Source organism: Lontra canadensis, unplaced genomic scaffold, assembly GCF_010015895.1.
Source record: "Lontra canadensis isolate GAN:19392208 unplaced genomic scaffold, GSC_riverotter_1.0 scaffold21, whole genome shotgun sequence".
In the NCBI taxonomy this organism is placed as follows: Eukaryota; Metazoa; Chordata; class Mammalia; order Carnivora; family Mustelidae; genus Lontra; species Lontra canadensis.
The window spans coordinates 10368581-10382191 of NW_022631015.1; the positions used below are offsets into that span (position 1 = coordinate 10368581).

Genomic DNA, 13611 nt, shown 5'->3' on the forward strand with positions numbered 1-13611 from the left:
GAACGTTCTTAATGATGTGAAGATGAGAGAACCTTGACTTGGTTGATCTGGGAGTCTTCAAGCCATTGGGTTTGATAGTCACCATGAGTTCATAGGAGTTGTGTTGGTCAAAATCAAACAACAGACTCTCCACTAAAATTGGGTGACATAATTTTGAGATCTTTGTTATTAAAGGTAAATTTATTCCTAGGAAAGATATCCTGCTCAAGATGGAATTAACCATCGCTTCCATAATTTCAAAGTAGAAAAGCATATGATAAATGAGCGTCTTTTGCCATTGCCAGACTGGTAGGGTAGAGCCTTAGCCAGATAAGAACCATAACTGACAGCCCACAGAAGTCCACCTAATTGCTATTAAAAAAAAATCCTTTGAGGCCAACTGAGGAAATTTTAAATTAGTTTAGCAAAAACAGATGAAACACTCTAAACACTTTCTGAAGGCCTTTTTTAAAAAAAAAAAAAGGATTCTTACCATACTTAGTAACTATTAATTTGTAGATCAAATACTTGATACTTTGGCAAATACTTTATTCAATACTTTGTAAAGTCCTACCCGTATATGAGCACTGTGGGCAACCAATGCTAAGAATATGCATTTCATTTCTAGGAAAGAAAATAGGAGATGGTTTTTGCTCTTCAAAGTACCCACTACTGCATATTCCTTCCAGAACTCAGTAGAAATAGACATGACATCTGTAGACATTTCCTAGGGTCAGGGGACTTGCAGGGCTCCTTGGAGCAGTGCTGCGGGGCTTCACACGAGACTCCTACCGGTGGCCGCCATACTTGGCCACCCAGTCTGTCCTTCCATGCACCGAGGGAACCGGCTGTGCACGGTTCACAATATTTAGATTCTTGGCCGTAGGATTGTAAGTACGTCCTGAAAACTGCCCCCGACCAGGTTTTGTGTTCCAGGTATATTCTGGAAGAAATAAGAATTGGAAGTTGGAATTTTATTCATTTCATTAACAAATTTAAAATCAGGGAATTTATCTTTTTTATTTGATGGGGGAATCCAGAGTTTATCTTTAAAAGATTAGTTCAGTGGTCTCTAATATTTTTTTCTAAATATCACAACTAAAAATTCTAGTATACTCTGCTGTTGATACAGAATTCTTAGTAGCTTAAGAGCCAATATTTCTGGTTTACAGTTCTGATACTGCTGCCGCTTCTTTTTTGGGTTTACTCAAATGCCTTAACACATTTAGGTAGGCAACATCAACCAGGATGACCAAGAAATTCTGGGTCAGGTTCAACAGGTAGTACCCACAGTGCCAGTGACTTTGTAAAGTCACACAGTGGTTACATCTGACTAATACTCAAATGTAATACCCACTACAGAAAATTTATTTGTAATTATGAATCCTCTAAGTCTCTGGCTTCATGGAGCTACAGGGATGGGATCGCATTGTAGATTTCTTTTAAACATGAAAATGGGGTCTTTAGAGGCAAGAAACTTTTTTAATTGGGAAAATGATGGATGAAAACAATTCCTTTAAAAGGTGAGCCATTCCTAAGATCCCAAACCTTCGTGCAATTTTAATTTGTTAAATATTTGTTGTTACCTGAACAATTTACAAGCTAAACTCGCTTAAACATCTCAGTGACAAAGCAGTAAATCATTTTGTAGAGAACTTCAATCTCGTCCCCAGTCCTTCACTCACCCGCCCTCACTTCACATTTACAGCGGATTGTCAGGTGTTCTCAGCTCTCAAAAGGATGTTTGATCTGTCCATTTGAGATTTAAGTATCTTCACACTGTGTGGTGGCTGTCGCACTTGGATTAAACTCCTAAGTGTCAATTTTGAAATGAGTCTAACCCTTTTGTACACCTAGCACTATACCATATTCACGTACATGGTTTCCCTGTTTTTGTTGTTGCTTATATCTATACTTTCTCTAAACCTGGTAGTAGAGGGAACATTATAGGAGCAGTATGGGTCCATTGTCCCTCTGACCTCCGCTCAACGGGGAATAGCATTAAGTGAGGAACTGCCCAGGGAACACCCTGTCCTGTCCTCTCACTCTTACCAGGTTTAAAGTTCTCTGGGTTGAAGCTAATAGAAAGCTACCTAATGAAGCAGGGACAGAGTGTTTAGAAGAGCCAATCAACCCTTAACTGTTAAGGAAAAACTGATGAAACCACTAACCAAGTTTTCCAGGAATGGCCCTTTACTTCTAACCCACGGGAGTGTAGAAAAGCGCCATTGTGTTAAATTTGTGAACCCAAACCTGAGGTCTATAGGCCAAAATGGTACTGGGCATGGATGATAGCACTGGTGGGGAGGGTAGGAGGGGAGAGAGACAGGCCATAAGCCCTGGTGATTCAGAGAAACCCTTCGGCTAATAGGGTGAGGCCCTTGGGGTACAAAATGAGGGATTTGGGGAGTAACAGCTTTTTCTCCAGGTCATGACATAGCTGCGTCAAGTCCTAAATGAATTTGAAACCCTGTCCAGGCAGATACTTTTGAAACCTTCTTGGAAGAGGGGATTGTTTTGCCAAGAAGTATATAGTGTTGACATTTAGATTCCTATCTGAAAGATAATAGTTTTAGGATTCAAGCACCTGTTGCTGAAGAACTTAGGCCCTAACAAAGGATCCGAGATCTCGTGGGAGGGCAGGAAATGCTTTTGTGTCTTTGCCAGACCAGACCCGGAAGTCCTGAGCATAGGGCAGAGAAGCCTCTAAGGTTTGCTGTGCATTTAAGAACCACATGTGTCCTATCAGGGGCATTTAACTTCTTGTAAAAATAATGTGTGCTGAAGGAAAGATGTTCACCTGTAGTTAAGAATTTAATCAGTGCCACCACTGTGTCACTTTTAGCAAGAAGCAGAACCTCTAAAACAGATCATGATAATAGTACTTTCCGTAGTCAAGTTAATGAATGAAGTGCACTTAGATCAGGGTCCTCCCTGCCCTTGTAAAGGGTGGCTGTCCAGGAAAGAAGTCCCTCCTTAAAGTCCTTGTTACCATCAGAGCAAGGGGAGGTGGCGGCGTTAGGAAGTCTGGGATGAGAGATTACATGGGAAAGCTGGAAGCAATTAATTTGCATTTTCTTCTCAAAACATGAGAGTGAGGACAAGGAGGAGCAGAGAGGGAGGCAGGCTACATGAGAAGGGGAAATAGTTGAGTAAAAAAGGTAATGACCTGGTTTTGTTTTCTTGTGGGAAACTGCCACCCGGGTGGGAGTGCTGGAGGACTCATCTCTTACAGAACAGTGGTTTCCTAAGCATTTGCCTTGACCACGAGAATGATTAATATTTACTTCTTTTTTTTTACCTATCCTCCTACCACCATCTGTAGGAAAATCTGATGAGCAGAGTAAATGAAGAGATAAAAAGTTATGAGAGCATTTACTAAAAAAAATGTAGATAGGACTATGCATGCTAATGTGACAGAATACTTAACATGTAAAGGCCTTCAGTATCTTATAAAAATAGTCTTTTTAAAAAAAAATATTTTATTTATTTATTTGTCAGAGAGAAGGAGAGAGAGAGAGAGCACACAAGCAGGCAGAGGCGGAGAGAGAAGCAGGTTCCCTGCCGAGCAAGGAGCCCATGCGGGACTCCATCCCAGGACCCTGGGATCATGACTTGAGCCGAAGGCTGACGCTTAACCCACTAAGCTACCCAGGCGTCCCTAAAAATAGTCTTAAAGACACCTACTTTCACTTTGTAAGAGCAGGTACTCAGATAACAAAATAATTTGATACATTATGATTTTCTGCTTTTATTTTAAAATTGCTATTAAGCCATGGCTGGTGACTTACCATAAGGTTGGCTTAAAATACCTGAGGCTTTGAACAAAAAAAGCAACAACAACATAGCTGTATATCGAGTGTTCACTTAACATATTTTGTTTCAGCAGAGGGATAAGGAAGCAATTCTTCACAGATAAGGTAACTAAGTACTATTTATTTCTACTCTGTGTTAAGGGAGAGTAAATTATAGACGTCCAGTGCTTTTTACAGTTTAGCTCCAACAGTGTGACCTTTAAAGACTGGCAGCTTGGATCAGGAGTTCTAACATAAGCCCCTGGCTAGGACACAACCCAAGATTACTTTTCAAGTGAACTTCGCTATTACACTACAACTTTGTATCTTACCAAACTTCTATCTGCCTTCGCCTTTAGGCACTTTCATGAGGACCTCTATTTTAGATTAGAATAATTTCGAGAATTATTGTGAACAGCCAGATCTAGTCAAGCTCAAGTACAGAATCATGACCCTGGTCTCTGGCCATACCACCCTGAACGCACCCCATCTCGTCTAATCTTGGAAGCTAAGCAGGGTCGGGCCTGGTTAGTACTTGGATGGGAGAATCACGACCCTGATGATCGAGGGCATACCCCTGAACGTGGCTGTCCTGCCACGCTACCGAGGAATCAACCCTTCACCACTCACTGTTGCAAAGCCAGTGTGGTGTGGAAGTCCGGCCACCATTCGGTTCAGTACAGTGGAACTGCAGAGGAAATGGCACACGGACAGTGTCTCAGCATTGGTTAAACTTCCCCTCTGGGCTAGGTGCCAGGTGGGAAGCTCTGAAGGATGCCACCTTCCGTCTCGTTGGCTAGCACAGCATGTTCCTTGGAATTACCCAGACCCAGTTGCTGTCCCGGCCGCACCGTTGACCAGCTGTGTGACCCTAGGTAAACTGCTTCATGTCAGTTTCCTCCTCTGTAGAAGGGCTCCCTCGTCCAGTCTTGTGAAGAGTAAACGGCATAATGTGCGCCTGGCAGAGAGGAGCCATTTAGGCAGAGGGAGCACTTAGGACAGACCCTCAGACCACAGCTTCAGAAGAAGAAAGGACATTTTGCCAAAAACGATTAGAACTGTGTTAATGAGACTGATTTAAGAGTCTTCACTTGGGGCAAGTGATGGTATAAACTTCAAAAGAGCTCCTTTCTGATCAGAAATCTCAAAAACTATGTAAAGTCGTTCTTACCTGATGTTGTTGCAGTGAGAGGTGCTAAGTGTATCCTCTGGCCAGCTGAGCCCACTTCTTTTTTGAGAAAGGAAGGAATATATCCTGACTGATTGTAAGTAGCATAGCTTCCAAGATTTCCTGGTGACGCATCATAAAGTTTCATAGTCAGAAGGTGAATATTTTAAAGCACCAGGGAGTAACGAATACTACACCCCTCCCAATTCTGGATTCCGTTTTTCGAGTATTGACTCTATTTCAAGCGCTGCACAATAGCTTTACAGATAATCCTGCTGAGTCCGTATAATGCCCCTTCACATGCCTATTTTATCCACACGTTGTGGCTCTTAGAACCTGCTTAAATGATCACCGTAAGTGACCAAGCTAGAATGTGAACCCAAGGCTGTCTGCCCTGAACATACCAGGTTTTTTTTTGTTGTTTTTTTTTTTTATGACTTCTTTCTTAACCTGAGTGTGTTTCCTGCCAGGAGGCCCCCGGCCCTCCTGTGCTCTCTGCTTTTCTTCATTCTGTAAAATCACTATAGTAACTGTACCTGTTCTCATAGGGTTGCTGTAGAGAGTGAATGAAATGTATGCAAAGCACTTAGCATAGAATCTGGTGTTCAGTAAATGTCAGCTGTCATCAACCTCATCCTCATCACTGTTAGTGAATGATCGGCCTTGGGGCAGTAGATGATGGGCTGAAGGGGGAAAAGCTAAAGGCAGAAGACAGGAGGTCACTGCTCGAGCTGAAATGAGAGTCTGAACTAAGGGAGTCACAAAGGCAATGGAGAAGAGAACTAAGTGGGTGTATGGGGTAGGCAGGGTAGGGAAAGAGGAATACAAACCCCTCAGTTTGTATCTTAGGTGACTAAGAACAGCAACAGGTTTGTTGGAAAGATATGGTGCCTGTGGGATACCGGAGTTGTGGTTAAACCGGCCTGGAGACAGAATTAGCCAGGGATGGCGGTTACGGGGCTATGGCTTGGAGGAGCCAGCTCGGAGGGCTTGTGGGCTATGCAAAGGTCCAGAACAGAGGCCCAGGGAACACCAGCATTAAGAGACAGGAAAGAAGAGGACCTGCAGAGGAGAGGGAAGAGAGAGGGTGGTCGATGATAGGACGAGCAGGATCTGAACGTCCAGGAGCACACAGTGTGTGAAGAAAGGAGGAAGACCGAAGGAGGCAGCGATCTGATGGGATTAGCCTGGCTGGGGGATCTGGCCACTAGGATCATGTCAGGACCTGGCAGGAGCGGTTTCAGTGGCCTGAGTCCAGGTGAGGACAGACCACAGTGAGCTGAGAAGCAAACTGGAAATAAGAGGAAAAGGAATATAATTTTCTTTCAAGGAGCCTTCCTATGCAGGAAAGAAGACACATTTGTCAGCAAGGAGGTAGACCAGGACTCTGACGGTGATGGTGAGCTATGACTGAAGCATCTCTTACAGCGCTACTGGTTCACACGTCTGGCCTCTGAACCTCTTGTCTCTGACGTCTCTCACAGCGCTCTGCACAGGAGGCCCTCAGTAAGTGTGTGCTCTTGAACCAACAAATGCCAGGCAGCAGTGTCACCGCAGAAGGGAGACTTTAGACAGTGAACACGTCGGTTTGTACAGTTTTTAGCACTACAGAATTCTGCATATGCACAACTGCCTAATTTGACCTTTCTTTTAGCTCTTGAGTACCCATTTCTAAATCACTCATCAGCCTTTTACATCAAAAGATGTTTGAAAGGCAGTTCACGGCAGTGATCCCATTCAGCGGCAGCTCCGGCTCTCCGCCTCCTCAGAGTAGACGCTACATGCTTACGGTGACAAAAATCCTAGGGATGGCTACATAGTAATAACCTTGGTAAATATCATGTCCTTCATTTGCTACACAGGGAAACTGACTTAGGGAGCCTAATTGACTTGTCCACAATCACAAGGCTACTGAGTGACAGAATGGGGATGGGATAGGTCAGATTCTAAAAGCCATGAGCTGAGCAGGTAATGGGCTGTAGGGAGAAAGTTGCAAGGAAAAATGAACAAAAAATTCATTATTTTGGCTTATTTAGAAGTACCTTGTGAGCTTCAAAGTTTCAGGCTGAAGCCAATAGTTAGCACTGTTTAAACCAGCAACAGTGAATCTCTAGGAAATCCACCATTTCTATTAACCTGGTTAACTTTTAAGTGATTGTTAATGCGTAAGAAATGAGTTTCAGAACTTTAAAAAAGATTTTCCAGGAATACTGATTACAAATTAGAAAATATTCTTTTAATTTTTACTCTCAGTAGATTTGCTTCATTTATATAAAGTGTCATTATTAATTTAAGAAGATGAGCTTAGAGCTTTAAGAGCAAGTTAGTTTAGAATCCTGACTGCTAAAGAACGGTGTTCTTGAGGACGTGGAGTGCTTTTCTTTCTCCCAGCTCTGATCTAACTTCTAAAAGCAGGCAACCTTGATTGGCCTTCATAGTGGCCTTGTATGACAGGATTCAGGGCAAATGTGGAAAAGAAAATTGGACAAGATATTCAAAGAACAAGTTGTACTCATCTACAATGGCCAGAAATTACCTTGTGAGTCCTCTAATTTTTCAGGAAAACTTTCATTGCATGATAGTTTTTCAATTGGTTTAATTATGCTTTCCTCTGATGAGAAGGCAAGTGGAAAGAAAGAATGAAGAAGAAGAATGTTTTAGGAAAAGCAGAGAAACAATGGTTAGATGATTAATGAAAAAAATCAGGAAGGACATAAGAAACTGTTCTCACATGTGGTCACAGCTTTCCTTTGATGCCAGCCAATTCTGTATTCCCCCGAGACGCAAAGTTGTAGTGGGATCATTTAAACTCGTGTACTTAACCAGCTGGTTCAGTGAATATTATTTTAAAATAGTGGAAAAATATAAGTAAATTAGTGCTGCAGTGTCTGATACCTCAGCACTATTAAACAGATAAATTGAGTCCTCAGAGCATCTGGAAAACTTAAAATGTCCAGAGTGTGTTGTCACATCTCAGAACACCCCAGTAGACTACTCACTTGCTGCATCAGTGATCTCAGATATTTTTGGATCCAGTTCTCTATCTGTCTATATTAAGAACTCTACTTCTTCATACACTTTAAACTGTTGTGTAAAATTTTTCATTGTAAGTTTTATAGTTCGTAAAGTTGTCATTTGTGGGATATTATAGACATTTTAAAATAAAACTATTACATCTCTAACTTAACGTTAAGCAATGGGATTTAAATACCATGGTGATTTTATGCCTACCAATACTGACTTACAAAATACATAAATACATTTCTTTTAACCATTGGAAATTTCACTTTAATCTCATTTCTCTCTAAAATTTTATTTTCATTCATGTCAGCTCCCAAATTTTATCCAAATATAGTTTTAGGCTTAAAAGTCTTTAAGTTGACCGCTGAAAAGTATGTGTAAATTGAAACCTTAAAGAAATTTTTTTATAGCCATAAGTATGTTAAAATACCTTTTCCTAGATTAGGTTCATTATAATTACAATAATTCATTGCATATAATTAATCAAAAAAGATGGATACTATAAATTTTGATTACTGAACATTGAAAGGTATTATTTTTTGGAGAAATTCATCTCACTGAGAAAGATGGCACCTTTTCAGGCTGTCCTTGTATCCACAAATGAGTATTGCTTATTGCTAAAATCAGGTTTCAGCACCAGTTCTCTTCCTTTTTCTCTTGTTCCTTTTTGGAGATGGAAGCACTGAGAAACCTTGTTTAACGTAAACAGATAGTTGGGAATGAAAGGTGTTCTGTTATAGCTTTGTCACAACAGTCTTTGAACTCTATTCAGAGTTCTAGACCAAAAATCATACAGTGATTTTGAAAATGAGTTTTCATTATCTGTCAGCTGATAATTCAATTAGGCTAAGAACTGGAAGCCACATGACTTAAACAGGATTTGTTCCCCAGTCATCAAGAGTTACTCACTTTATCAACATTGATCCCAACATATGAAACTGTGTCTTTGACTGGCACCCCAGAGATTTTTATTCTTTGGGGAAATAGGAAACATACCCTAGTAAACAGAATTTGTCTTTTCTTTTGTAAAGTCAGAGAATAGAGACCCATTGTTCAGGAAGATGCATTTTTTTAGGACAGAATCCATATGGAAGTTGAGATCTAGCAAATGATTGCCTTTAAATGATCTGTGCTAAAGTACCAGTTAGAAAGCTTTTGTGTACCCCCAAAATCATCTCCATTGGAAGAAGGCAGCTTGCAATGTAGTTAAAAGTAAAAATCTGCAGAAGAAAAACAATGTAAAATTATACTTTAAATGTATTTTTGCTTTACCTGCATTACTCCTTTTGAAAGCAAGTTCTGCCCCCACGTGTCCCAATGACTTAGGAAATAACTGAGTACTCCAAGTATATGGTTTTATATCCTTTCCACTGGCTACCAAGGACACATTCTTGGGATTTACACCTTAGAAGAGCAAAATAGTCATTTCAGAGGTTAGCATGTGATCATTAACTTGAAGGAAAAATATATAATACATTTCAGATAAAGACCAGAAATAACATGGAGAAGGAGAATGGAAATAAATTTATGTTGCAATGTAGCAGATAATTGCCTTAACCTGAAATACTTCCAATAACCTGGAATCCTCACAGTGTATTTTATAAACATAAGATGTTTTCTGTCATACAAGAAATAATAGGTTAAACATAGCCAAATGTCTTACAAAAATGGAGATGGTAACAACATTTTCTTCAAAAAGATACTTCCTTGTCATTTACTTGTTTTCAGTATGAACTCTGGGCCAGACCCTGGAGGAACACTTAGTGTGGCCAGGAAAACAGACGTGTGACCAAGAACTCAAGGGAATTTAAAGTTTGGAAGCAGATATGTCAGCATCTATCTATGAAGCTTATTTGTATATGAGACCTAGTAAAATTTAAACAAAGTAGTTCTGATTTTCTGAAATCTGTGAAACGTGGAGTCAACTTTGGACTCTGGTACTAGTGGTCAAAGGGTGGTGTTTCAACTTTTTAAGATATTTGAAAGTTTTCTGAACTTGCTTTCTTTTTACTGACCATAAGTTGGATGTAACATACGGGACGGTAAAGACCTCACACCATCAAAGCCTCTGGGTTGGACATGAGTGTTTTCTTCAGCTAATACAAGAAAAATCCTCACTGGGAACTACCAATAATATAGGAAATTAGCAATTTTTTTCCAGGTGGGACAATCTCTTGCTTTTCAGAATGAACTCCTTAGCAAAGTTTCCCATTTATGAGGCATGTAATAATATCCCTAGTTCTGAAGACAGAAAAAAACCAGGTTGCTTTGTACCTCAAGGTTACTGGTCACCAGTTCTCTAATGAAACACTCTGCCAGGTAAATAATTTGCCTTTCTTATGGCATATAGCTCCATATGGATTTTGGTTTCTTTTTCTTTTTTTTTTTTTTTAAAGATTTTATTTATTTAATTATTTGACAGACAGAGATCACAAGCTGGCAGAGAGACAGGCAGAGAGAGAGGAAACGAAGCAGGTACCCCGCTGAGCAGAGAGCCTGATGCGGGGCTCGATCCCAGGATCCTGGAATCATGACCTGAGCCAAAGGTAGAGGCTTTAACCCACTGAGCCACCCAGGTGCCCCCGGATTTTGGTTTCTAATAAAAACACTTAAAAATTGAACTATAGCAGGCAATTACCTGACAATAAAGAAGATGCACTTTCTAAAGAAGATAGCAATAACTCGTGAAAAAATCTTCACACACACACACAAAACTTTTTTTTTGGTAGGGGGACAAATTAAAAATCACCTTAAATGAACTGTTTTCATAAGTGTAGTTCAAAAAGAATGGGCTCTTGAGTACCTCAATTATTTTTTTAATCAAGTTAGTCTTGTGATATCCCTGATTTTTTTTTTAAAGATTTTATTTATTTATTTGAAAGAGAGGCAGTGAGAGAGAGCATGAGCGAGGAGAAGGTCAGAGGGAGAAGCAGACTCCCCGTGGAGCCGGGAGCCCGATGCGGGACTCGATCCCGGGACTCCGAGATCATGACCTGAGCCGAAAGCAGTCGTCCAACCAACTGAGCCACCCAGGCGTCCCCCTAGTTTTTTTTTTAAGTAAATATATCCATTAGCAAAGAAAATTGCTTTACTGCTGTCTTTTTGAAGATTCCAGATTTCTTGGAAATAGACACAATCTAGACTGTTAAGTCATTTACATCTTAGTTCACAAGCTTTTACTTGGCACCTTCTATATAGCAAACACTGGGATAGAGGTAGAAATGAACATACCATCATCCCTTGCCTCAGAGGAGATTAAATCAGTTAGCAAATATTTAGTGAGCACCTATCACATGCCAGGCAGTGTATATGGCATTGGACAAAATGTGGTGAACACAGCACACTAGTTTCTACTCTTGTGGCTCTTATAATTTAATGGGAAGGGAGACATTAAAAGTTATAAATAGATAATTAGTGGTATATAAATTGTTTAAAAGAATCTGGTGCTGAGGGGGGCAGGTAAATAACAGAAGCAAGTTTCTTTAAAAGGTCTATCACTCTTTCTTTAAAAAAATAGGAATTTTAAGGTGAACTGTGAATCTGATTGGGGGTCAGGAGAGGCCACAGTGTAGGCTGGGGACCCGAGATGGGGAAGCCCTGGGAGAGAGTCCGTGGACAAAGGAAGACCAGGGACTGGCACAAAATGAGGCTGGAGAGGGGAGTAGGGGTCAAGTCACATAGGGATGTGTGGGTCCTGTGAAGACATTTAAAACACGGTAGGAAAGGCAAGTGTAGAAATGGCATGGGACATTGAAGACAAGGCCAGGGGAGCAGGAAGGAGGAACAGAAGTAATAAAGGGACTCGGGAAGGAGCAGGGTTTCAAATGCGCTGTGGAGGGAGCCGGTCTCTGGGCCAGCGTGGCTGCATCCATGCATGCGGGCTGGAGTCCTGGTGCTGGGAGCAGGACGGGAGACCAGAAGGCACCTCCGAGAGATGCTTTGCGCTTGCATCGCACGCTCTACTGCAACTACCTTGCTATCATTAAATACGTAAGGCTTACAGGGTGAGCTGAGCGATGACTGCAGTCCCATTGTAAGTAACAGAAAACAGAATCTCAAAGTCTTGCTCCAGTACACAGCCGGTCAGTAGCAGGTCAGTAACTATGACTCTTGCGTCTCTCTCCCTGAAGGCCAGTGTCACAGATCTGCCAATTCTTGTATAATGTCATGCTGCCCTGAAAGTATATGGTACATTTCTGGAGCTCTCATGATCCTAAAAAAGTTGATGCTTAATAAAACCTTTTATGTTTGGATTTATAATTAAAAAAAAAAGAAAGGACCCCCAAAGATACATATTTTTTTAATCCTGAAGATACTCAGTTATAAAAATAACTTTGGATCACATATGTCAAGGATCACTTCTTATTACAGTTTCTATCCTTTGCAGTTGCTGGGTCATGATAGGTGCTCAATAAATGTTTGTCCAGGTAACTGAACTGAGCTCAGTTCTAGTTTCAAATCTCATCCAGCTCTAGAGGGGCATCCTCAAGACAAAAAAGGCCAACAGGGGAATAGTAAAGCTCAAATTGAGATTTCATGCACTTCTAATTTCAAGTCTGTTTATTAAGTTTCGGTTATAGCCATGCTTATGAACCACAGTAATTTGCGAAACTGTTACATCTCTCTTTTAAGAAGGAAGTGATCTGACCAGTCTCAGATACCCAAAATATGTCCCAGAAATCCACTTTAGGGAGCAGAAATATGAAAACAAGGTACCTTGCATCCCTTTATCCTAACAAAAATTTACAGTTGCCTTTCCCACCACCAGAGGGCTTCCTTGTATAGATAAAAATACCAATTTGCTGAGTGATTTTTGTTTTTTAACCCAAACGGAAGAGTATCCCCCATGAATTTGTGTTCTGGGAACTTTGCTACATTCCTACTTTTGCAGTCAGATCAGAACTCCCGCACAGTACCAACACCAACATTTACAAACCTCCAGGTATCTAGATAGAGATTACAAGGGAAGTGCCTTTGTTGCTTTCAAAAGTGCCGCCCCCCATGTTTTATGGTCTTAATTCCAACTCTTCTCCCCTCCTAAGGACTTCAGTCCCTCAGGCATCCCCCTCCCCTCCGGCATGATTAATGCCTCCCTCTGTAAACCATCATTCCTGTCCACATGTAGATGAGCTCCAAAGACCCAGAATCCCCACCATTGATGTGCTCCCTGAGCCGGCTCCAGTATGGCTCTGTTTTCTAAGCTCCTCTTCGCAGCAGAACATCTCCAAAGAGTAGTATGCCTGTTCAGTCGCTACTTTCTCACTTCTCATCGCTTTTCAACCCACTCATTTCAATCCCTCACCATTCCATACTGAAACTGCACGCCCAGGGTCATCAGGGACTTCTCCGTTGTCAAATGTGATTGGGCATTTCTCTCCCTTCTTATAAGCGCTCAGCAGTAAACTCTTTCAGGTAAACGCTCCCTTCTTGGCCTTTGGAAATCACCTGTGCCTGGTCTCCCCATCATCTGCCTGGCTCTTTCCTATTTCTCAGCTCCTTCTCCTCTACCGCTACCATGGTTCCCATTCCCAATCTCTCTACAGGTGATCCTAGTCAATCCATGGACTAAATACTGTCTGGGAGTTGCTGCGGACTCCTACATCTGTTCTCCTTTGCCCAGGTCCCTCCTCCGCATTCCTGGTTCTTCCC

The 13611-nt window shown here is 41.3% G+C and overlaps 1 protein-coding gene across 3 annotated transcripts in view; it reads right to left on the reverse strand.

The window, feature by feature from the left end:
* Positions 1–453: 453 nt before the first annotated feature.
* MAK (male germ cell associated kinase) overlaps positions 454–13611 on the reverse strand; it is a 51440-nt gene continuing 38282 nt past the window's right edge. The window contains exons 11-14 of one of the 3 annotated variants that reach the window (XM_032861559.1): positions 9235–9366; positions 7478–7552; positions 4945–5064; positions 454–922 (exon numbers count right to left, since the gene is read on the reverse strand). In XM_032861559.1, coding sequence (XP_032717450.1) covers positions 768–922; positions 4945–5064; positions 7478–7552; positions 9235–9366 — 482 coding nt within the window. In that variant the 3' untranslated portion in view covers positions 454–767. Of the gene's footprint in view, positions 923–4944; positions 5065–7477; positions 7553–8535; positions 8654–9234; positions 9367–13611 lie in introns of those variants that run through there. The other 2 variants (XM_032861560.1, XR_004383153.1) reach the window with 2 other exon arrangements.